At 43.4% G+C, this 23245-nt stretch overlaps 1 protein-coding gene across 3 annotated transcripts; it reads left to right on the top strand.

Moving 5' to 3' along the window:
- Window positions 1-3131: 3131 nt before the first annotated feature.
- Window positions 3132-21221, top strand: LOC100328959 (N-acetyltransferase 1 (arylamine N-acetyltransferase)). Of its 3 annotated transcripts, none has more exons than XM_008267255.5 (3): window positions 3132-3256; window positions 16811-16885; window positions 20048-21221. In XM_008267255.5, exon 3 carries the CDS (start codon window positions 20054-20056, stop codon window positions 20924-20926), a length of 873 nt encoding a protein of 290 aa, XP_008265477.4. In that variant the 5' UTR covers window positions 3132-3256; window positions 16811-16885; window positions 20048-20053; the 3' UTR covers window positions 20927-21221. The 3 variants fall into 3 exon arrangements, with proteins under 3 accessions (XP_008265477.4, XP_069903191.2, NP_001164620.1); XM_070047090.2 differs by lacking the exon at window positions 3132-3256 and adding an exon at window positions 8184-9532; NM_001171149.1 differs by lacking the exons at window positions 3132-3256; window positions 16811-16885 and having other exon boundaries at window positions 20054-20926.
- Window positions 21222-23245: the final 2024 nt, after the last annotated feature.

Below are 23245 nucleotides of genomic sequence, written 5' to 3'. Positions count from 1 at the left end.
TCCTACAGTGCTGGCATCCCATATGGGCACCGGTTCAAGTCCTGGATGCTCCACTTCTGATCAAACTCTCTGCTATGGCCTGGGACAGCAGTAGAAGATGGCCCCTGCACCCACGTGGGAGACCCAGAAGAAGCTCCTGGCTCCTGGCTTCAGATGAAGCTCCTGGCTCCTGGCTTCAGATCAACCCAGCTCCAGGCACTGCAGAAATTTATGGAGTGAATAAGTGGATGGAAGACATCTCTCTCTGCCTCTGCCTTTGCTTCACTGTAGCTCTGCCTTTCAAATAAACCTTTAAAAAAAAAGAAAGAAAGAAGCATTCAGTAGTTCTGTGATCGGATTGCAACCTTGTAGTGAGCCTGTGTGCTATCAGCCATGATCTTCTAGAGTGTTTCTCAGGTTTCCCCCTCTTGGAGGGGGCAGGAACAGTGGAGGTGGCTGGAGCAGGATATTTCCATTCACGCCCTTCGATTAGACTCCTGGAAAGTGACTTAACCTTGGGGAAGATGGAGAACAGAATGCTCCAGATTTACACCAAAGTAGGCATTTTCCCTCCCCCTGCCACAGTCACACATGGATAATTTACAGTTTTCAGAGCAAGAACCTACTGAGGCTTCTAATGAAACACAAGTCTGGGGAGAAACACTGCCAAGAGTTTATAATTCTCAAGCTTGAGGATGATGATCTCTCAGCAATTCACCAATCAGACATTTTAACAGTCCAGTCCAAAATGCTGACTCCAGCGCAGCCTTCTAATCCTTGGCTGTGGTGACTGAGAATGAGCTGTCTGTACTCACCTGCCTCCCTGTTTCAGGCAGCACTTGGCCCTGTTATCTGTTTTGACAGTTCTCAAAAAAGCGGCTTATTCCCAGTTTATTCATATTTTTCTTTGCTGAGAAGATGGGAAGAGTAATTCCAAACTTTACCTGTTGTAGTGGAAACCAGGAGTTCTTGCAAACAATTTTCAAACAGATAAATAAATCTTTACATGGAGACAGTGCTGCCATCAATCCCTCCCTCAGGAAGCTCAGCTTCTATTCCATTATTCCTGCCTTTGCAGAATGAAGGTTTTCTTACAAAGAAAATGGATTAGTTGCCAAAATTTAGCATTTGCACATAAATGGTGTGTATTTATTAAAATCTTGAAACCAGACATACTAATTCTAATACTTTAAGGGTTAAAAAAAAAAACAAACCCTGAATGCAGTGCAAATGTCGCAGTGCCAAGGGCATCATTCCTCAGTGCAACTCATTAGTTAAACAATTCTCTTGAAATGTGTTTCTATAAAACCAGATACAGATAAAGGATTGCATTCAAGTAGCTTGTTTAGGAGGGGATTCAGGGGAGCACCAGTTCAGGAGTGAGACAATGAGACTAGGGCAATTTAGGAATCTATAAGGGACTCAGTATGGGCAGGCACCCTGTGGACAAAGGGGGCATGATCCTACTGAGTGACACAAGGTGGCAGTGTTGTACTAGCTCAGTGTACGTACTTGAGCAGATGGAACAAGGGGCTTTTATCCTGTAATTCTCATCATTCTGGGCTGAGTTGTGGTCCGAGGGATATTAATTTGCCGATCCATCTAAACTGCCCAAGCACTGGTTAAGCAAAAGCTTTCAGCTACAGAGTCCCAAGCTCATGCTTCAAGACACCAGTGGAATGTAATGAAAGTGGGAGCCAAAGGGATAGCAAAAGGCATCAGTGGTATCATGAAGAGTTTTGTTTTTTTTTTTTTTCCGAAATATAGTATAGCGAGAAGGGCATAAAAAATGGCAAGAGTTGTACGCCAATGTCATAAATGTAAATCAAAACATATGCAGCGGGGGGACGGTGCTGTGGTACAGTGGATTACAGCCCGGACATGCAGTGCCAGCATCCCATATGGGTGCCGTTTCGAGTCCCAGCTGCTCCACTTCTGATCCAGCTCTCTGCTATGGCCTGGGAAAGCAGTAGAAGATGGTCCACATTCCTGGGCCCCTACACCTGTGTGGTGACCTGGAGGAAGCTCCTGGCTCCTGGTATCAGACAGCTCATCTTTGGCTGTTGTGGTCATTTAGGGAGTGAACCATCAGATGGAAGACCTCTCTCTTTCCCTGGCTCTACCTCTCCCTACAACTCTTTCAAATAATTTTTTTAAGTGAAGAAATAAAATCATATGACAGGTAATATTCATACCCTAGGCATTGAGACCAATCTACTTATCATATTTCCCCCATACCAATAAGGTTGTGGGCTCTTGCCTTGAATTCAGAGAATTCAAGAATATTGGCTCAAATAGACCAGGCAGCATGGTAAGTTTATTAAGTTTTTTATTTAGTGAGAGAAATGCTCTAAGAGAGAAAAGGAAGTCTGGAAATTAAGCTGGGGCCACAGCGAGTAGAGAAGAGACCAGGAGCCACGTGCAGCAAGCATTTGATTATGAGTAGCCACAAGCAGCTTAGCAGGGGTAGCGAAGCAAAGGCAGAGAGAGGGTGGCCTGAAGGGGGGCAAAAAGGGCAATAAAGGCGACGAAGGGGAGAAAGGGGGAAAAAGGCTGGGTCCACCATGTTCCAGGCCACTTATCCACTTCATAAAGGGTGTGGTTATGTAGTCTGATTGGCAGGTGGGCATAGAAGGTGGGGTCAGATAGGGGCATGAGTTCACACAGGGACATGGTGAAGGTGTGGTCTCCAGCTCACAGACCTTATCAGTTTTATCCTATCTGCCTGCCTACATCAGCATGATGTCAATTCATGTTAATTCAACACCAGTATACAGTGTCTTGAGCAGAGAGGCAAATAGAGTGAGGACTAGGGATAAAAGAAGGAGGCCCTATAGGAACTGATGAAGAAAGCATCACAAACTGGGAGTGGGATTAAAACCTTGTACCTTCTTCTTTGCTCTCTTCTACATTTCTGGATCTGCTTTTCCTGGACCTTATCCAACTATCACCTCCACCTCTCTCGATGGGGGAAATCTGGCTTCAAGTTCCCAGACAGCAGGAACCCTGTGTAACACAAAGGCACAACTCTCAGCCTTGGCATGAAACCAGCAGATAGTGCTTGTATCTCTCCACATTTTAGTGAAAAAAGCCGACCCAGAGGTCCACTTGGGCAACCAGAGGCCCTGTGACTACATTTCCCAGAGTTCACAGTGCTGACTCTTACTGGATTTGGAGGTGGGGAGATATGAAACACAATAAAAGCACTTCCTCTGCAGATGTGAAAGTGAAAGAATAGCATTCAGCCCGGTTCCTGATTGCAGGTCCTGGAAACCTGGTAAGTGGAGCTCCGTGACTGCAGGGTTATGAGATCTGGGTTTAATTCTATCTTACATGTGAGTCCAGAGGCCAGATTGTTCGCCTTACCAGAATTTCAGCTCTAAGGCTGTTCAGAAAGTATGTGTGGTCCACATTTGGAGGGCCATGCCACAATTACTATACAGCGTAATGATGAATGTGGAAGAATCTTCCTTCAAACCTCTGGCTGAGTCACGGCCACACCACATTCAAGCTGTGAGAACATGAGCAAATCATTTAGCTTTTTAAAACTCTATTTTCCGGCCAAGGCCACGGATCACTAGGTTAATCCTCCGCCTGCGGCGCCGGCACCCTGGGTTCTAGTACTGGTTGGGGTGCCGGATTCTGTCCCAGTTGCTCCTCTTCCAGTCCAGCTCTCTGTTGTGGTCTGGGAGTGCAGTGGAGGATGGCCCAAGTGCTTGGGCCCTGCACCCACATGGGAGACCAAGAGGAAGCACAGCAGGCCAGCCGTAGTAGCCATTTGGGGGCTGAACCAACAGAAAAGGAAGACCTTTCTCTGTCTCTCTCTATCACTGTCTAACTCTGCCTGTCAAAAAAAAAAAAAAAAAACTATTTTCCTCAGCAAAATGGAGCTAGTTATAGTGCCTACTTAAAAAGTTTGCCATAGGGATTAAATATGTGTATTAAGAGATAACTAGTGTGTTTAAAGGAACCTACTTGCCTGGCTTTCCCTCTTGGGTACTTGTAACAGTGCTGTCCACCCTCTTCTTTGCTTGACAGGATACATCCCAAAGGACCATGTCTTGCCGGCACTTCCTGATCAGAAATCCTTTAGCAATCCCAAATGTCTGGGGAGGTTGAATTGTGTGGTCTGAAGACTGTTTCAAGAGGAATTCTTAGGAAATTTTTCTGCAGAAGGAATCATAGTGGGAGGGTCTCCAGGACACACAAATATAATATCAACTATTCCACCATCCCTCTGACTGAGGGTGTCCTCCTCCCTATGTGGTCTATAGAAGGGACCTTTCTAGGCCAATGGCATGTAATGGGCTTCTCCTGTGCTCTGATATCATGCCCACCACATCTGGACATTGTTAGTCATAGCTGACTCAACTCTCTCCCTCACAATGAACTCTCCTGCTGCATCCTGCTCCCAGGCCTATATTGTTTGACTCTTACCTTCTTCAAATGTAGAATTGTTTCCCTTTAGATTTCTTTTCTGACCTCCTACTTGTTAATGTGCATGGCCTGCCTGGCCACTACAAGCATTTCCTAGGAGCCATGCTGAGACACAGGTCTTCTGCACACTACAGAGAGCTGAATAGGGTCTTCAGGTATGGCTATCCTAGCCATCCCCAGCCATGGGGATTGTCAAAGTGGAGGGGACTGGGTGCAGGTGTTAACTGAATGGAATGCCAAGCCCTTCACTTTCACATAGATAAAAGAGGTGAAAAGGGACAGGAGAAGGAAAATACCACACAGAGAGAAAGAAAAGCTACTTATTAGTCTCCATATCTTCTATTCTGGAATGCCAGAAATCTGTGCCGAAGGAATGAAACAGTCAGCTCAGTCTATAGTCGCATTTGTGTTGCTCAGAGTCCTTAAGATATGACGGCAGGATCTCATGGTCCTCCTGCCTCTGGATCAATCTGCTTTGGGGCTCTAGTTTACAACTTCATGGGGGTAATAATAAATGTTTTATACAGAAAGGAATTGAAAATAACTATTGCATATGACTGATGTAGAGATCCTAAAGACTGAGACTTGCAAATGAATTCTTCATGACAATGTGCTCCTCAGGGACGCATGAAGAAGAGGTGATTTCTAAGTTAAGTGGCACGCCACTTAGGGGTACATCACAGTGGTTGGTCCAGCTATTGAACACTAAGCATTCACAAAACAACAAACATCTATTTGGTCTGCAAGGAAAGGGAGGAAGTCTACTTGGTATTCAGGGTTGCCTTTCACATAGCTCTCCAAAAATACTATCCGATGAATTAAGTCTGGTTCCACAAAACCAGACACTGAGACAAGGATCCTTGTGCAAAGAAAAGTGATATTCTTTTTTAAAAGATTTATTTATTTTTTTGAAAGTATGAGTTACACGAGAGGAGAGGCAGAGAGAAAGAGGTCTTCCATTCGATGGTTCACTCCCCAGATGGCCACAATGGCCAAAGCTGCACCAAGCTGAAGCCAGGAGCCAGGAGCTTCTTCCAGGTCTCCCACGTGGGTGCAGGGGCCCAAGGACTTGAGACATCTTCCACTGCTTTCCAAGGCCATATCAGAGAGCTGGATTGGAAGTGTAACAACCAGGTCTCAAACCAGCATCCATATGGGATGCCGGCACTTCAGACCAGGGTGTTAACCTGCTGAGCCACAGCACTGGCCCCAAGAAAAATGTTATTCTAAAATCATATCCTGTTGGTATTTAATTTTATCATCGAGCCAACATTAACATAAAAGCAATCTCAAAAGGGAAATACCTTGAGAAATGCAACAATTGCAAACTATCCTGACAAATGTTTCCTCTTCATTAGTCAATGCAGATGTAAATAGAAATGAAAAATAAGTCAAGAGGTCACAATAAAGAATAGCTGGCATTGCCTGCTTTTAGTACAGAACAAAGAGTAGAAAGGTTCTGAGAATTATGGCTATTGAATAAGCTGTTCTGGCTTAAGTCGAAATACAAATATGAATTTAAAGCTAAATCTGAAGATTGAGAAAATCCAGATTAAAGCATTGGTAGTTCAAGTGGTAGAATTCTGATCCAGTTTTGTCAACAACAGAACGGATTAAAGGTAAACTAAGGTATATTAATGTTTTGAAGTGTTGATTTAAGTCAACAGCAACTCAAGCATTAGGCAACATCAGACTGCAAGTAGTAGTTCAGTGCCCTTCTCTAGGGAGGTGAGAGAGAAACTTTCCTGATATGTTAGCAGAAGCAAGATTTAGGAAATCTATTTGATAGGTTAGACTGAAAAGTCTTTGGATAGAGGTTTGTTAGTGGCTTCTAATGGGTGGAAGGTGTTTGGCGCGTAACAAATTTTCCCAGGCAGATGAATCTATTAATTCACAAGCTTTTATTGGGATTCCACTCCCCAGCGAGGTTCTGTGGTCCCAACAGAGGGGGGGCCAAGGAAGTCACGCATCAGAGGTTGGGAGGGCTCCTTTTATAGATACAGGGCATGGGAGTTAAAGGTTGAGGCGGGTCTGATCCTCATTGGTTGACCTTTAGGCACCCATGGGGACTTTCACAAGGACTTTTCTTCCCTGGAAGTGCGGGTAGGGACTCCCCATTCCCGGAAGTGTAGGCCTTCTCTCCTTGTGGATCCCAAAGCTACCATCCTGGCCTTTTGATGATAGGAAAGGGGCGACAATGAGTCTCCCTGGCTACTTCCTGCTGATTGGGGATGTTGTCTACAGGGGTCTGCTGGGGGTATCTTGGGGCTCCACAGGGACAGGCATGTATGGATGGAGAAACATTTGGTTGACCACTATTCTGGAGGTTTCTTGTATTCGATCTTTTATGAGCCTGAGAGCACAAGGGGCAATCATTACGATTATCCCTACAGTTATTAAGGGTCCCAGAGTTGGCAGTACCCAAGGGAGAACAGAGGACAATGGATCCCATCCTTGTTGTCCTGGTACTCCTGTTGTCATTTGGCAATGTGTTCCTTAAGTTGTTGTACCATGTTTCTGACCACTCCAGATTTGTTAGTAAAAAAGCAGCATAGCACTGTTCCCCCAGAAATATGCATGTTCCCCCTTTTTCTGCTAGTTGAGATCTAATGCCCTTCTGTTTTGAAGGGCTATATCAGCCAGGAAGTCAATTTGATCTTGCAGTTTTAAATGGAGGCTGCAACTTTTTGTAGCTCCCTATTCCTATTTAAGGTGTTTGCCAGTTGCTGTATCTGGGTAGTACCATATGCCAGGCTAGCTACTCCTGTCCCCACTCCCCTAAGAACACCTAGGGCCGCTAGAAAGGGAAGGATAATTATGTCCCTTTTAGCATGGGCATTTTGCAGCACTGGTATCGGGAGAGACTGGTTTTGGAGACCTCTGGGAGGACAATTGCAGGAATACAGATATCAGTTGCATTAGGCGGTAGACAGCGGAATAGGGAGCTCCTACACTGGAGGAAGTGACCTCCAGTTAAGAAATCTCCTGGCTTTATAGGGGTCATGGAATTACAGAGTGAAGTTGAAAAAAGGGTTGGGGGATAGTAGGTCAGGAGATAATGACAAGGTTAGATTGAAGCACTGGTGTAGGTTTTTTTGGGTGAGGGAGATTAGTAAGTAATGGAAAAGGTGTCTCATCAGTGGGTCCAGGAGTAGAATTTGTTGGGACTTCAATAGTTGTAAAGAAAGACAACAGGGTGGAATAAATCCAGCAACTATCATCCAGAGAGCTATCAGAAGAGTTGAGGAGCTGGTAGACAGAGAGATATATGAAAGCCAGTCAGGGCATGAGAGGCGAGGTGGGTTGGGTCTCCATGGGAGAGGTGGCAAGGGTCGCCACTGAGTGGGTATTTGTGACAAGTTTTCTCCCAGGTCCTTGAGCACCTCCTTAACCCTAGCAACCTCCTGTCTTCAATTAAAGTCCTGGTGCCCTCCCCCATCACTATAGCCCCAGTGAGTGGTCGGTGTCATACAGACCTTTGATCTGGAGGATTTGCCAAAGCAGTCACATCTGTGAACTCTGCCACAGAAGACAGTTACCTGGATTGCTGGTAATCCAGTGAAGGAACATCAGAATTGTGGTGGTGTTCTCTCATCTAGTACCATGAAGTGGGAGGTTTTGGGGGGAACATGTGATAGCAGTGAATAGGGATTAGGCACCACCAGGTAGATAGGGATAACTGCAGCATTGACCACGTGGAGGTCTTGGACTAGTCTATACTCATGTGACGGTTTTCGTACTGGGAGTATGGGCATGTTACAAGGGGAATTAGTGGGTATTAGGAGATTTTGTTGGAGGAGTTTGTCAATGATGGGTTTAAGGCCGCATCTGTGAGCTTCAGAGATGGGGAATTCGGGTCAGTTAGGGCACGTAATGCCCTCCAGGAGTTTAATAAGGGCTGGGTTGACCTTCATGGGAGAGATTGGCCATTGGGGGTTTGATGAATCAGGGGAAGGGGTGGGAGAGGTTAGAGAAGCTATCAGAGGGAGTAGGAGAGCAGCTGAAAGTTGTCACGGTAGAATCTAGGGACTGGAGCCCAGTTGGAATAGGATATCCCATCCCAGTAGGGGGACCGGGCAAGAAGGGATTACCAGGAAGGAGTGGGAGAATGGGTGGTCTTCCAATTGACAATGCAAGTCTGGCATGCACCTAGGGTGGGAGAGAGTCCAATCGATCCCCATTACAGAAATTGAAGAGGGCAGGAGTGGGAATGCATAGGCCAGCAGGGCAGAATAGGTAGCCCCTGTATCCACCAGGAATTCTGTGGACTTACCCATTACCTGGAGCATTACCCTGGGCTTGGTGAGGGTGATAGGGGTCCCTGAGTCTTCAGCCATCCCCAGTATTTTTAGCATGGAATCAGGCTTCCGCGTAGAGGTGCAGGATTCAGGCCTCCCCTGGGGCAGTCGCTCTTCCAGTGGCCTGATTGGCCAAATGTGGGCATGACCGGGTGAGTGTGCGAGGGTTGGGGCATGCTCGAGCCCAGTGTCCCTCTCATCCATACTTGAAGCATGCCCCGGGGGACTGGTTGCCCTTGACCCTCAGGGCCTGAGTCTGGAGGGTAACCTTTCTATGCATCCTGGCCTGTTGTGCCTGCTCAGCTGCCTCTTCCCGAGTGTTATAGACCTTGAAAGCTATCTTTACAAGGTCTCTAATGGGGGTCTTTGGACCATCCTCCACCCTTTTTAGTTTTTTCCTGATGTTGGGGGCAGATTGGGAAATGAAATGAGAGGCCAGAATCGCTGCCCCTATGGGAGAATGAGGATCCAGTGTGGTGAACTTAGTTAGCACCTCAGTGAGCCCATTTAAAAAAAGAGCCGGGTTTTCTCCTGGGTGCTGGGTGACCTCTCGAAGTCTATCAAGTTTGACCACCTTGTGGGAGACAGTGTGCGTGCCGGCCAGTAAGTATCTTATCATATTGGCCACGTTTTGTCTTCCTGCCTGTCCTTCCTGGTAGCCCCATCCTGGCTCCACCTCTGGTACCGCCTGGGCTCCTGGTGGGGGAGTGGGATTGGTTAATCGGGCCTTGTCAGCCTTGTCTCATGCAGCCTGTTGGACCTGTACCCATTCCTCAGAAGTGCGAGAGGAGGAAAGGATAATATCAAAGTCTTTCCAGGTGAGGTCATATGTTTGAGAAAGGTATCTAAACTCTTTTATGAACCTAGTTGAATTTTCTGAAAAGGACCCTAGTCTTTCCTCGATCTGTGCAAGGTCTTGTAGTGCAAATGGAACATGGATATGCACAATACCCTCAGCCCCAGCCACCTCTCTAAGTGGGAGGAGGTGTCAGGGCTTCTGGTCATGTGACTGCATGTGCACACTTATAGGCAGCAGTGATATCACCTGGGTGCCAGTCATAGGTAATGGGGAAAGGGCTTCATTGCAGATTATGGTGAAAGTGGGGTTAGATGAAGGACCGGTTTCAGGGAGCAGAACAAAACATGACGGGGCAGCAGGGAACGGAACAGAACATGGCGGCGAGGAGGCAGAGGGAGGGGCAGAACATGGCAGCAGGACAGAAGAATGGGCGTATGGGGGCAGGAGGTTCCTGGCTAGCTGCGGGGTCCCCAGGAACTCAGGAGGGTCTGAAAGGTGGAGGGTGGAGAGTTTGGCAGTAACACAGAAGAAGTGTCCTTAGGAGGTGAGGCCAAGGTCCTGGCCAGCAAGACCTGGGCCGTGGAGCAGGAGAAGAGGAGAATAGGGTGGGAGCAGAGGTCCCAGAAAGCCTGGACATAGGAGACCTCTGACCATTATCTCTCCCTGCGGCAGAAATTCTCAAGGTCGGTGAGGACATTGGGATCAAAGGCTCCATCAGGGGGCCACTTAGATCCGTTGTCAAGCACATAATTAGGCCATGCCTGGGTGGAGCAGATTAGGCATTTAAGCCGTAGGTCCTGGGCCAGTCCCAGTTGCTTCAAGTTCTTTAAGAGGCAGGCCAGGAGGCATTTTGAGTCCCACCCTCGGGATTGGCCAGATCCCATGGTCTCCCCAGCAGCCAGGGATCTACTGGAATTCGGGCAAGGCATCCCCTGCCCCGGACTCAGTAGACGGATAAGAGGTCAGTCCATATGGGGCCAAGCCAGCTGCTGCAAGATGTCTCCACAGCCACTGGGAGGCTAATCAGCAGAGAACAGAACCCACATGTGCACGATTTGGAGGTCTCTGTCCAGACAGTAAGGCTAGCCAGAGATCACAGAGACTGGGCCAACCCAGAGGAGGGAGGGAGAGCAGGGGCGGAATTACTTACAGTTGGTTGAGCATGGCCCATAGTCAGCCTGGGACACCAGACAGGTTCAAGGAGCAAGGAGGCCTCAAACCCAGAAAGGGGAGGCATGCACCCTCAGCTCCCAGGTTTCGGCACCATCTGGAAGGTGTCCGGTGCATAACAAATTTTCCCAGGCAGATGAATTAATTAATTCACAAGCTTTTATTGGGATTCTACTCCCCGGTGAGGTTCTGCGGTCCCAACAGAGGGGTGCCAAGGAAGTCACACATCAGAAGTCGGGAGGGCTCCTTTTATAGATACAGGGCATGGGAGTTAAAGGTTGAGGCGGGTCTGATCCTCATTGGTTGACCTTTAGGCACCCGTGGGGACCTTGACGAGGATTTTTCTTCCCCGGAAGTGCAGGTAGGGACTCCCCATTCCTGGAAGTGTAGGCCTTCTTTCCTTGCAGATCCCAAAGCTACCAATGGGCATTCTTTTTTTTTTTTTTTTTTAAGGACTTGGGCCATTTTGCACTGCTTTCCCAGGAACATTAACATGGAGTTGAACCTGAAGTGGAGCAGCCAGGACTTGAACCAGCACCAATATGGGATGCTGAAGAGTTTAACACTCTATGCCACAGTGCCAGCCCTATCAGGGATGTTCTTTTTTTTTTTTTTTCTTTTTTTTTGACAGGCAGAGTGGACAGTGAGAGAGAGAGACAGAGAGAGAGGTCTTCCTTTTTGCCGTTGGTTCACCCTCCAATGGCTGCCGTGGCTGGCGCGCTGCAGCCTGCGCACCGCGCTGATCCGATGGCAGGAGCCAGGTACTCATCCTGGTCTCCCATGGGGTGCAGGGCCCAAGCACTTGGGCCATCCTCCACTGCACTCCCTGGCCACAGCAGAGAGCTGGCCTGGAAGAGGGGTAAGCGGGACAGAATCCAGCACCCCAACCGGGACTAGAACCCGGTATGCCGGCGCCTAGTGAGCCGCGGCGCCGGCCCAGGGTTGTTCTTAATAGGGAATCGGTTTGCCACATGTGAAGTGAACAACTTGTTTCCCAATAGCCTAGCAAGTTCTAACAGCCATAATCAAGAGCTTTTTGCTCTACTACATAAGGTGTTCAATCAAAAAGCCAAAAAGATTATAGTTCATTAGGAATATAGGCAAGGGCTCCAAACAATATCAGATGAAAAGATTGTTAATTTCACTCATATACTGTCAATTTGAAAACTCGGTCACACTCTCTGAGTTCTCTTCAGAAGCACCAGATATTTTTACCTTTGATTTCTTTGACGTCTTTCTATGTCTGGTTGTTTTTCCTTGGTAATGGCTTTATCTTTCCATCAGCCTTTACGATGAATGTCAAATTTCCCATTGCATGAGTAATGTGATATTGTGCTGTAACTACACACTCCTTTCTGATTGTCATGACTTATGTGTTAGCTTTGCTTGATGTCTGGAATAGTTAAAATAATGAAGCTATTATTTTATCAGCTCATTGTTTAGTTTATATTGAGTTAGTTCCACACATTTTACTGTTCCACGTACCTACAAGAAAATTCTTTCTATTCACATTATTTTTCTATTTAAATTGGATTTATTTTGCTATGAGTAAATCTTAACATTTTAAGTTTTTTTAAAATTTTATTAATATAAAGAGAATGGTTTCATGCATTTCACAGGCACATATAGAAGGAGATAGAACCATACTTTCCTCCTTCTCTTTCTCCCTCCCTCAAACTCCTTCTTCCTTCCATCTTTTTCTTTAATTGTGACAAATAGATCATTTAAATTCCCCATAACTACAACCTTAATCTACCACTAACCAGATTATTCAATAAGTCAAAGGTAGGAAGACCACAGTTCCACAAGAATAGAAAAAAAGGGCTAACGACAGCAATCATAATACAGGATATGCTTTCATTCCTATACATTTTTGTATTCTATATTAACTTTCACATATTAGAGAAAACATATATATTTGCTTTTTGGGACTGGCTTGTTTCACCAAGCATAGTGGTTTCCAACTGCATCCATTTTGTTGCAAAAGATGATTTCATTCTTTTTCATAGCTGGGTAGTATTCCATAGTGTATATGTACCACATTTTCTTTATCCAGTTGTCAGGTGATGAACATCTGGATCAATTCCACATCTTAGCTATTGTGAATTGAGATGCAATAAATGTGGGGGTACAATAACTCTTCCATAATGTTGATTTCATTTTGTTTGGGTAAATCCCCAGGAGTGGGATGGTTGGGTCATATGGTAGATCTATTCTCAGATTTCTGAGAAATCTCCATACTGTTTCCATAATAGTTGTACTAGTTTATATTCCCAGCAGCAGCAGATTAGGGTACCTGTTTCCCACATCTTCACCAGCATTTATTATTTTTTTATTTTTGGGTGTTAGTCATTCTAACCGTGGTAAGGTGAAACCTCATTGTGGTTTTGATCTGCATGACGACTAGTGATCAGAGCATTATTTCATGTGCCTTTTGATCATTTGAATTTCCTCTTTTAAAAATGCCTGTTCAAGCTCTTGTCTTGACTTTTGAGGAACAGGGTTTTTTTTTATATACTATTTGTTGAACTCTTAACATAGAGTTAACATTTATGTATAAGGTCAATTGAAAAATTGGCCGGCACCGCGGCTCACTAGGCTAATCCTCCGCCTAGCGGCGCCGGCACACTGGGTTCTAGTCCCGGTCGGGGCGCCGGATTCTGTCCCGGTTGCCCCTCTTCCAGGCCAGCTCTCTGCTGTGGCCCGGGAGTGCAGTGGAGAATGGCCCAAGTGCTTGGGCCCTGCACCCCATGGGAGACCAGGAAAAGCACCTGGCTCCTGGCTCCTGCCATTGGATCAGTGCGGTGCGCAGGCCGCAGCGCGCCAGCCGCGGCGGCCATTGGAGGGTGAACCAACAGCAAAGGAAGACCTTTCTCTCTGTCTCTCTCTCTCTCACGTTCCACTCTGCCTGTCAAAAAAAAAAAAAATAGATCTCAGTACATAATAAGAGTGGAAACAAGAGAGGGAGAAGAAAAGGGGTTTGGGAGTATGGGTGGGAGGGTGGATATGTTAGGAAGAATCACCATGTTTCTAAAGTTGTAATTATGAGTGTATGATGTTTGTAACTCCAAAGCTGTATAGTTCTGCATTCATTCCTATGGACTTACTTCTAAAGGTACAATTTTAAAACTTGACATGGGACACCAAATACCTTTAAGCTGAGTGGTAAAAATACTATCTTTTTTTAAAAGATTTTATTTATTTATTTGAGAGGTAGAGTTACAGACAGTGAGAGGGAGACACAGAGAGAAAGGTCTTCCTTCCTCTGGTTCACTAACCAACTGGCTGCAACAGCCAGAGCTGTGCCGGTCCAAAGCCAGGAGCAAGGAGCTTCTTCCTGGTCTCCCATGCGAGTGCAGGGGCCCAGGCACCTGGGCTATCTTCCAAATCAGCACCCATAGAGGATGCTGGCACCACTGGCAAAAGATTAACCTACTACACCACAGTGCTGGCCAGAAAAATATAAGTGTTAAAGTGATCACATGGATACAATTAAGGGTCTGATAATGATAACAGATAGAAATAAAATTGTCCTACATAAAGGACCTCTGTGGGTGAGAACCCAATGGAAAGTGTCCATCAAAGGATGTACTTTTCTCTGAAGGGAAGATAATACTTCCACTTTGCTTATGGCCTTGCCTAAATACAGATGGAATTTATGGATTCAAAAGGCTTCCATAGCTTAGGCATTTCATATCAAGAGCCTCAGGTGATCACTGACATCATACATAAGAGTGTTAATTGTTGAATTAACAAGAGTCACTGTGCACTAACTTTTCATGCAGGACCTCTGTCCTCAAAAAGTTGTATTATAATTTAAGTGTTCCCAAAAGATGTGTCTTGACTGTTGAGGAACAGGTTTTTTTGCTTTGTCTTGTTTTGTTCTTCGTGTTTTTTGTTTTTGTTTTTGTTTTTTCCATGCAAATTATTGAGCTCTTTACTTAGTATAGAGTTAGTCTTCTGTGTATAAATTTAATCGAAAATGGAACTTAGTGGAGAATATGACTAAGAATGGGGGAGGGAGGAGGAGGAGGGGTGAGAGAGTAGGTGGGAGGGAGGGTATGGTGGGAAGAGTCACTGTATTCTTCAAGTTGTACTTATGAAATACATAAAGTCTTTATTTTTAAATAAATTTTCTTTGAGGGAAAATAAATTCTAAAAAATTCCTGTTCAAGTCCTTGGCTCATTTCTTAACTGCATTGTTTTTGTTTTCATTGTTGAGTTTCTTGAGCTCTTTAAAGATCAAGGTCTTTATAATATCCATATTAATTCTTTATCAGCTGCATAGTTTCAAATATTTCCTCCCATTCTGACAGTTGCCTCTTCATTTTGTTCAGTGGTTCCTTTTCCATGCAGAAGCATCTTAGTTTGATGTAATGCATAATTTTGCTTTGATTGCCTGTGCTTATGAGGTCAATTCCAAGAAGTGTTTTTCTATATCAGTGTCTTGCAGAGCTTCCCCAATGGTTACCTCTAGAATTTGAAAGTATCAGGCCATAGTTTTCTATCTTTAATTCATTATGAGCTGAATTTTGTAAGGTAGGGATTTTTTCATAGTTTTCTATGCACAGATCTAATTTTCCTAGCACCATTTGTTGAGGAGACTGTCCTTTCTCCAAGGACTGATTTTAGTTCATTTTTCACATATTAATTTATGGTAGCTGTGTGGATTAATTTCTGGGGTTTCTACTCTGTTCCATGATCTACATGTCTATTTTTGTGCCAGCCTGATACAGGCTGTTTTGGCTATAACTTCCCTGTAATATGTCTTGAAATCAGATATTGTGATGCCTCCAGCTTTGTTTTGTTGTTTAAGATTGTGTTAGCTATTAGGTATCTCTAGTTTTTCCATATTGGTTTTAGCACCATTTTTTCTAGATGTGAGAAGAATATCCTTGGTGTTTTGATTGAGGTTGATTTTTGTGTGTTTATTTTTGTGTGTAGATTTTTTGGTTTTAATTTTTTTAATTTAACATAAACGAATTTATTTGAATTCACATACATAGACAATTTAGGAACATAGTGATCCTTCGTACCCTAACCTCCCTCCTTCTCCTGCTCCCACCCTTCCTCTTTCTTCCTCTCTTATTCTCTCTCTCAATTTTTTGTTGATCTACTTTCGGTTTACTTAATACTCATAAGATTAACACCACACTAAGTATTCAACAAATAGTAAGAAAAAAAAACACTTCCTCAACAGTAGAGACAAGGGTTGTAAATAATCATCAAATCTCAAAATGTGAATTTCATTCCCATACATTACATATTTGGTGCAACTGGAAACCATTATACTTAGTGAAATAAGCCAGCACCAAAAAGGCAAATATCATATGTTTTCCCTGATCTGTGATAACTAAGAGAGTAACAAAAATGTGTGTTTATTTTATATCCTGCAAATTTACCAAACTCTATTATGGGTTCCAATAGCCTCTTAATGGAGTATTTTAGTTCCCCTATATAGATAGAAACATGTGTTTTCTAATCTCAAATCTCACAGTATATTTTCATTTTGTTATCTCATCATATCCATGTATATATAACTCGGTATCCACTTTTATGTGTTTCCTGATTCTAGCATGGCTGGTATTGGGCTTAGCCTCCTCAGTATTTTCAGTGGAGGTTGAGGTGAAGGAATATGAATTGAGAAAACACACATGGCTGGTAGGCCCTTTCAGATGATGCCATATATTAAAAGCATCACCTTGTTTTTCTTCCCCCAGATACTCAATAATGGTTATCACGCAAAGGAAGACCGGGTATTACCACTGCGTACTAGTCTTTAGTGTTTGGCATGTGTGGTGATAGTGATCAGGGACATGCTCGCCACACAGCTCACCCCTCCTGGCTTAGTCCATGGAAAATAGTCACTGTTGGTTGTTTTAGGGTTCCCTCCTATGGCTTCCAGAATCATCAGGCTTAGGGTCCATTGATGTGGCTCCAGTCTACTGTTACACTCACTACACTCTTCCATCAGTGCCCCTCCCATATTCCTTTTACTACACCATCAATTCACCTACTTTTGTTATTTTTGAGTGATTCTTCATTTCTTATGTTTCAAAAACTACAATCTTTGTTTTAGAGAAAAGTCATAGTGTGTTTTTAAGTCTGTCTTTTCTATTTTTTTTAGTTTAGGCTGGGAAGAAAAAATACCCCAAGTCATCTGAATTAAAACTGAAGATCAACCCTTCTTCAACTTACTAAGGTAGGCACTGAGTGCATTTCTTTGAGTCCTTAGTAGGTGACCTAAGTGTGTTCACTCTGCCTACTTAAGCCGTCTCTTTCAGGTATGATAAAGCTGACAGGGAAGGGTATATCCATGCAGAGAGATGATACAAATCACCAAAAAAAAAGCTAACAATGGTTTCATTCAGCCATTTTCCTGGCAACTACTTTCCAAGTGATTCCAACATTTCAACTTGAAATGTAAGATTTCTTATGTTTACTCACAGAATATATAAGTATTACTAAGGTATAACATGTAGCTAGTATCCAAGCCCTTAACAAAAACTGACTTCTTTTGAATGCACCTGCAGTTACAAAACCCCAACTCAACATTTTATCTGAAAAAAAAAATCAGAAGTTGGGAGGAGAATGTGGTGGAGGATGAAGAACAAAAGAGAGGGGGCAGGAAGAGACAAAGACTTGAAAACGTATTATAGCATTTAAAAGAAGTATAAAGTAAGCTCTCAATTGAAAGAATGATGACCAGGCATATATAAACCACCTTATTTTTTTGAAGTCCACCTTCCCCTCTTCCTTTTATGCTTGGGGAAAATTTTGCTTTAGGGTCTATAGAGGGTTTGGGGCATTCTGAATGAATACCAGTTATACTCCCTGTACCTGTGTGGTAGAGTTTTAGAGCTTGTCTATATGTGGAGGAAGAACAGCAGTGCACTGTTAGGATGAGGAAGGCAATGGATAGACCCAAGGGAAACACTGGAGGTATCAAGAACAGAGATTGAGAAAAACACTAGAAAAACTGAAAGAGTTAACAAAGAGAAGTTGTAGAATAAGAAATAAAGAATAAAAGAGAGCAAACAAAGACACTCAGCTTTTCACCATTTAACTTAGGAATTAGGGTTAGGGTTAGGAGTCATTTAACTTAGGAGCCGGCTGCTCTGCCCCTATCATGTCAGACTGTAGCATGTTAAAAGGAGTTAGTGTTGAGGTCTGTACACCACTGTCACCCTCAACATTTCAGCAGACTGAGAATCCTTGAAAGCAAGTCACAAAAACTTTCCCCAAAAGAATTAGATCAAATAAGTGTAATTTTTTGTTGTTCATATTACCTGTAGTGGTGTTTTTTTGTTTGTTTGTTTGTTTGTTTTTGACAGGCAAAGTTAGACAGTCAGAGAGAAGGTCTTCCTTCCATTGGTTCACCCCCCAAGTGGCCGCTATGGCCGGCACGCTGAGCCAATCCAAAGCCAGGAGCCAGGTGCTTTTTCCTGGTCTCCCATGCGGGTGCAGGGCCCAAGAACTTGGGCCATCCTCCACTGCCTTCCCAGGCCACAGCAGAGAGCTGGACTGGAAGAGGAGCAACTGGGACAGAATCCGGTGCCCCAACCGGGACTAGAACCCAGAGTACCGGTGCTGCAGGCAGAGGATTAGCCTAGTGAGGCACAGTGCTGGCGACATGGTGTTTTTTCACTAGTTCTCCTCATCAGCTTTGGGTGAATATCCAATGAGCAGACAACCCTGGAGCAAAATGTGTAGGCTTGGGTTTCAGCAAGAGTCCCTCAATCAGCTCTCATGGATCTGCTTGAGTCCTGTGCCAGCCACAAGCCAAGCACTGGTGCTAGAGAAAATGTGTTTTGAATTGGTCGTACCTACTTCTTGTGACTATCTGTAGAGTTCAGTATAAACATACCCCATACAGTAGCCAAATGATTGTGTTGATTATGGAAAACCTTGTTCACTTCTCACCTCCTCTCATCCCTCTGTCATTTAGATTTCTCATCTCAGAGTAAAAGTCAAAATACCAGCGCTGGTGATGAGGCCACGATGTCCAGCCTGGCCTCTTAGTACACTTTGTTTCTCACTCTGCTCCAGTCACCCTGGCTGCTTAGATGTCCCTGGAATACTCTGGAAGTTTCCAACACAGCCTTTTTATTTTCTAATCCCTCTGCCTGGAATAACCTTGCCCATGTCGCAACCTCTCCTTCTGGTAACAGCTTATTGAGTCTTTCTTTAACCACTTTACTTGAAAATTGAAGCTTTCCATGTGTACTTACTATCCCCTTTATGTTTCCCCAGGGATATTCTCACCACCTAACAGTTTACCTGTTTCATGTACTCATTTTCTATCTGTGTGAATTCACTACCTTTGTATGTAAATCTAAGTCCCTCTAAAAGTAAGTATTTCTGCTGGCAAGCAAGTGCTAAATCAGCAGCTGATACACAATTTTGATTCAGGAAACTTCTTATTGAAACAATCAAATCAATCATTAAGTGATTGAATAAAGTTTTTGAGTGGAAAACATTATGTAAGCTTCAGCTAAAAGAATTGAATGGGTCAGGTAATATGAATACCATATACTCTATCGTATAATCTCCTGTTTATATCAGGAACTATTTATAAGCCCATTTTAATTAATGAGTTGGAAAATCACATATAAGATGTTTATCATTTGACTCATCATTTAACATGGATTTCCAATTTTTTTTTAATTTTTAAATTTATTTATGTCCAATTTCTTTGAAAATCAGAGCAACAGAGTCATACAGAGAGAAAGAGTTCTTCCATCTGCAAACGCCTGTAATTCCCAAGTCAGGAGCCCGAAACTCCATCCAGGTCTCCCACATTAGTAGCCAGAACCCATGTACATGAACCTTCATTGGTGCCTCCCAGGGTGCACAGTAGCAAGAAGCTGGATCAAATGCAGGCACCTTGATATTAGATGCTGGTGCCCTAAGCAGCAACTTAACTGCTATATCAAAGGCATGACCCATATTTTTAATTTTTTTTGTGTTTTTTGCTTTAGAGAGTGAGATGTGCATACAAAATGAGAAAGAGAGAGAGAGAAACTCCCATCTACTGAGTTCACTTGGGATTCACTTTCCAAATACCTGAACCAGCCAGAGCTGGGCCAAGATTGGGCTGGGGCTGGGTCATGCAGAAATCAGGAGTTGGGAGCTCAATCCAGGTCTCCCATGTGGGTGGCAAGAACAAATTAGTTGAGCCATCACCACTGCCTCCCAGGTCTGTAACCAGGCACTCCTGTGTGGGACATATACATCTTACCAGAAGGCCAAACATCTGCCCCATATACATATCTAAATATGTTACAGCTATCATTAGCCTACCCTAGGATATCCACCTTCAAAAGTGATACAAGTTGGTTTTGTTCTCTTTTCCTTGTCTTAGGGTATCATGGATATTGAAGCATATTATCAAAGAATTGGTTACAAAAACCCAAGGAACAAATTGGACTTGGAATCACTAACAGACATTTTTCAGCACCAGATCCGAACTGTTCCCTATGAGAACCTTAGCATTCACTGTGGGGAGTCCATGGAGTTGGACTTAGAGGCCATTTTTGATCAAATTGTGAGGAGGAATAGAGGTGGCTGGTGTCTCCAGGTCAACTATCTTTTGTACTGGGCTTTGACTACCACTGGTTTTGAGACCACAATGTTAGGAGGGTTTGTTTGCGGCAGTCATACTGACAAATACAGCACTGGCATGATTCACCTCATAGTACAGGTGACCATCAATGGCAGGAACTACATTGTCGATGCTGGGTTTGGACGCTCCTACCAGATGTGGCAGCCTGTGGAGTTAATTTCTGGGAAAGATCAGCCTCAAGTGCCTTCCATATTCCGCTTGAGAGAAGAGGGAGAAACCTGGTACCTGGACCAAATCAGAAGACAGCAACATGTTCCAGACCAAGAATTTCTTAATTCTGAACTTCTGGAAAGGAAAACACACCGAAAACTCTATTGCTTTACTCTTCAACCTCGAACAATTGAAGAATTTGAGTCTGCAAACACATATCTTCAAATATCTCCATCATCTCCATTTTTAGACAAATCAATTTGTTCCTTGCAGACCCCAGAAGGTGTTCACTGTTTGGTGGGTCTCATCCTCACCTTCAGGACCTACAATTACAAGGAAAATACAGATCTGGTAGAGTTTAAAGTTCTGACTGAGGAAGAAGTGGAGGAAGTGCTGAAAACTATATTTAATATTTCCTTGGGAAAAAAGCTTGTGTCCAAAAATGGTAATTTGTTTTTCACTATTTAGTGTATAGAGCAAAAATCATCTTCAATCTTAGTACAAGTATAAGCTTTTTATTATAAAAATGATCAAACATGAAAAATTACAGAGAATAGGATAGTAAATTCATATGTATTTATAACCAGATCACCAATTATTCACTGCTGACAGATAATATTCTCCCTACTCTCTTATTGTTTTGATGAAAATCATAAACATCAAATTATTCACCTATAAAGATGTCTACATATATAAGTTGAAACTTTGTAAAGAATTATAGCAACACTCCTTTACAAAATTAATAAAAAAGGCATTTTAATAATGGTGTACTTATCTTGGGAAGTACAGTGACTTATACTAGGAAATCTCCAAAACTGACTTACGTTGAACTCATACAAAACATTTTTGGTAACTGAAAATACAGAATATTGGAGAAATGGTTTCCATTAAATTCATCCAGTGTGTATCCAAGGTCTTGGGTTTACAAAACACCACCGGTAGAATTTAGGATTAGCATCCAACAAAGAAGTATAAGGCATGATATTCACTCCAAATAACTTAACAGTCCTCAAGACCAGATGTTAACCATTTCACAGCAGGTGATTAGGTGCCAAGAAAGTGACACAGCTAATACTTTCTTCCAGGCTTCTTTTTGTAGTCATAGTTCTTCATGTATCTTTTTTTTTTTAACAAAGAAACATTATATTTGAAATTTTCAACTTCCAGAACTCTTTGCCTAAAAGTAACAATTATTTTTATATATTATAACAGATGCATAAATTTATTTTTAAAAAGGATAATACATGGGGCCAGCACTATGACATAGTGAGTAATCTGCAGCACTCACATCTCATGCGTCTCATCTGGGTATGGTTTGAGTCCTATCCGCTCCACTTCCAATCCGGTTCCCTGCTAATACACATGCAAAAGCAGGGAAGACAATCCATGTGCTTGGGCCCCTGATACCCATGTGTAAGACCCAAAAGTAGCTCCTAGATCTTGCCTTTGGCCCTGGCTGTTAAAGCCTTTTGGGGAGTGAACCAGCAAATGGAAGATTCTCTCCCTCTCTCTGTTACTTCCGCTTTCCAAAATAAACAATTTATTAAAAAAAAAAAAAGATACTACAATACTATTGGCTATTTGAAAGAGCTTGGGTATTATGGGCTAGGTGAAGTCTCTGCAATAGAATCTTCTTCTCATCCTCTTTCTTGCCCATTAGTTACAGTCTTTGATTTGCTTCCACAGTTTGCCATAAGAGATAGAACATGAATTTGGTGTGTTTCTGATCAAATATCGTGGACATTGTGTGAATTGCTTGATAAATGATCTGGCTCCTCATAGGTAAAATGGGACAACATGTGCTTTGCTGCATTAGTCTGTTTTCAGTTACTAAAACAAAATACCTGAAGGCAGGTAGAGTATAAAGAAAAGAGGTGGGGCCAGTGCTGTGGCGCATCAGGTTAATGCCCAGACCTAAAGTGCCAGTATCCCATATGGGCGACAGTTCAAGACCCGGCCTCTCCTCTTCTGATCCTGCACTCTGCTATGGTCCAGAAAAGTAGTGAAACATGGCCCAAGTCCTTGAACCCCTGCACCCACGTGGGAGACGTAGAAGAAGCTCTTGGCTTCAGAACAGCGCAGCTCCAGATATTGCAACCAACAGGGAGAGAACCAGCAGATGGAAGACCTCTCTCTCTCTCTCTCTCTTTCTCTCTCTCTGCCTCTCCATTCTCTCTGTGTAACTCTGACTTTCAAATAAAGAAAAAACAAAAGGATTGTTTTGCTCATAATTTTAAGGGTGAAAGTCTGAGAACCAGCAGCCCCATCCATCTGGCCTCTGGGGAGAGACCCCTGGATTTGTCACTTCATGGCAAGAGGCATCATAGAGGGAGTATTGTGCAAAGAGAAATCACATAAGACAGAAAGTCAGAGGAATGTTCAAGCATCAAAATTGGTCTCTTACGTAACTCGCTCTTATGAGAACAACTAACTCATCAGTACTAATCTCAACCAAAGCAGCTCCCTCAATAACCTAATTACTTTGTATAAGTCTTGCCTCTTAAAGGCTTCACAACCACCAAGCATCACCAAAGACCAAATTTCCAACACATGAGCCCTTGGGGACAAACTCAGACCTTAGCAAATCTACAGTGGAACCTGGAGTAAACTCCCAAAGAATACCTCATTGCGAAGCTTTGTGAGTGTTTATTTCCCACCAATTTCATATGGTGTCAAGCATTTTAGTCATCTCAAACAAATACCCACAATCATTAAGCTGTTTTAATTGCCTTTATGACCTAGCATCAGATTCACAGCGTATTACTTCTGCCACATTTTCTGTTTGTT

This window comes from Oryctolagus cuniculus, chromosome 8 (genome assembly GCF_051225735.1).
Source record: "Oryctolagus cuniculus isolate XC-2025 breed Fujian yellow rabbit chromosome 8, ASM5122573v1, whole genome shotgun sequence".
In the NCBI taxonomy this organism is placed as follows: domain Eukaryota; kingdom Metazoa; phylum Chordata; class Mammalia; order Lagomorpha; family Leporidae; genus Oryctolagus; species Oryctolagus cuniculus.
The sequence above is the reverse complement of the archived record's forward strand: the minus strand, read 5'-3'. Positions and strand labels throughout refer to the sequence as shown.

Coding starts and splice junctions, on each gene's coding strand:
- LOC100328959 (XM_008267255.5), top strand. CDS start 20,054: ATGGATATTGAAGCATATTATCAAAGAATTGGTTACAAAAACCCAAGG.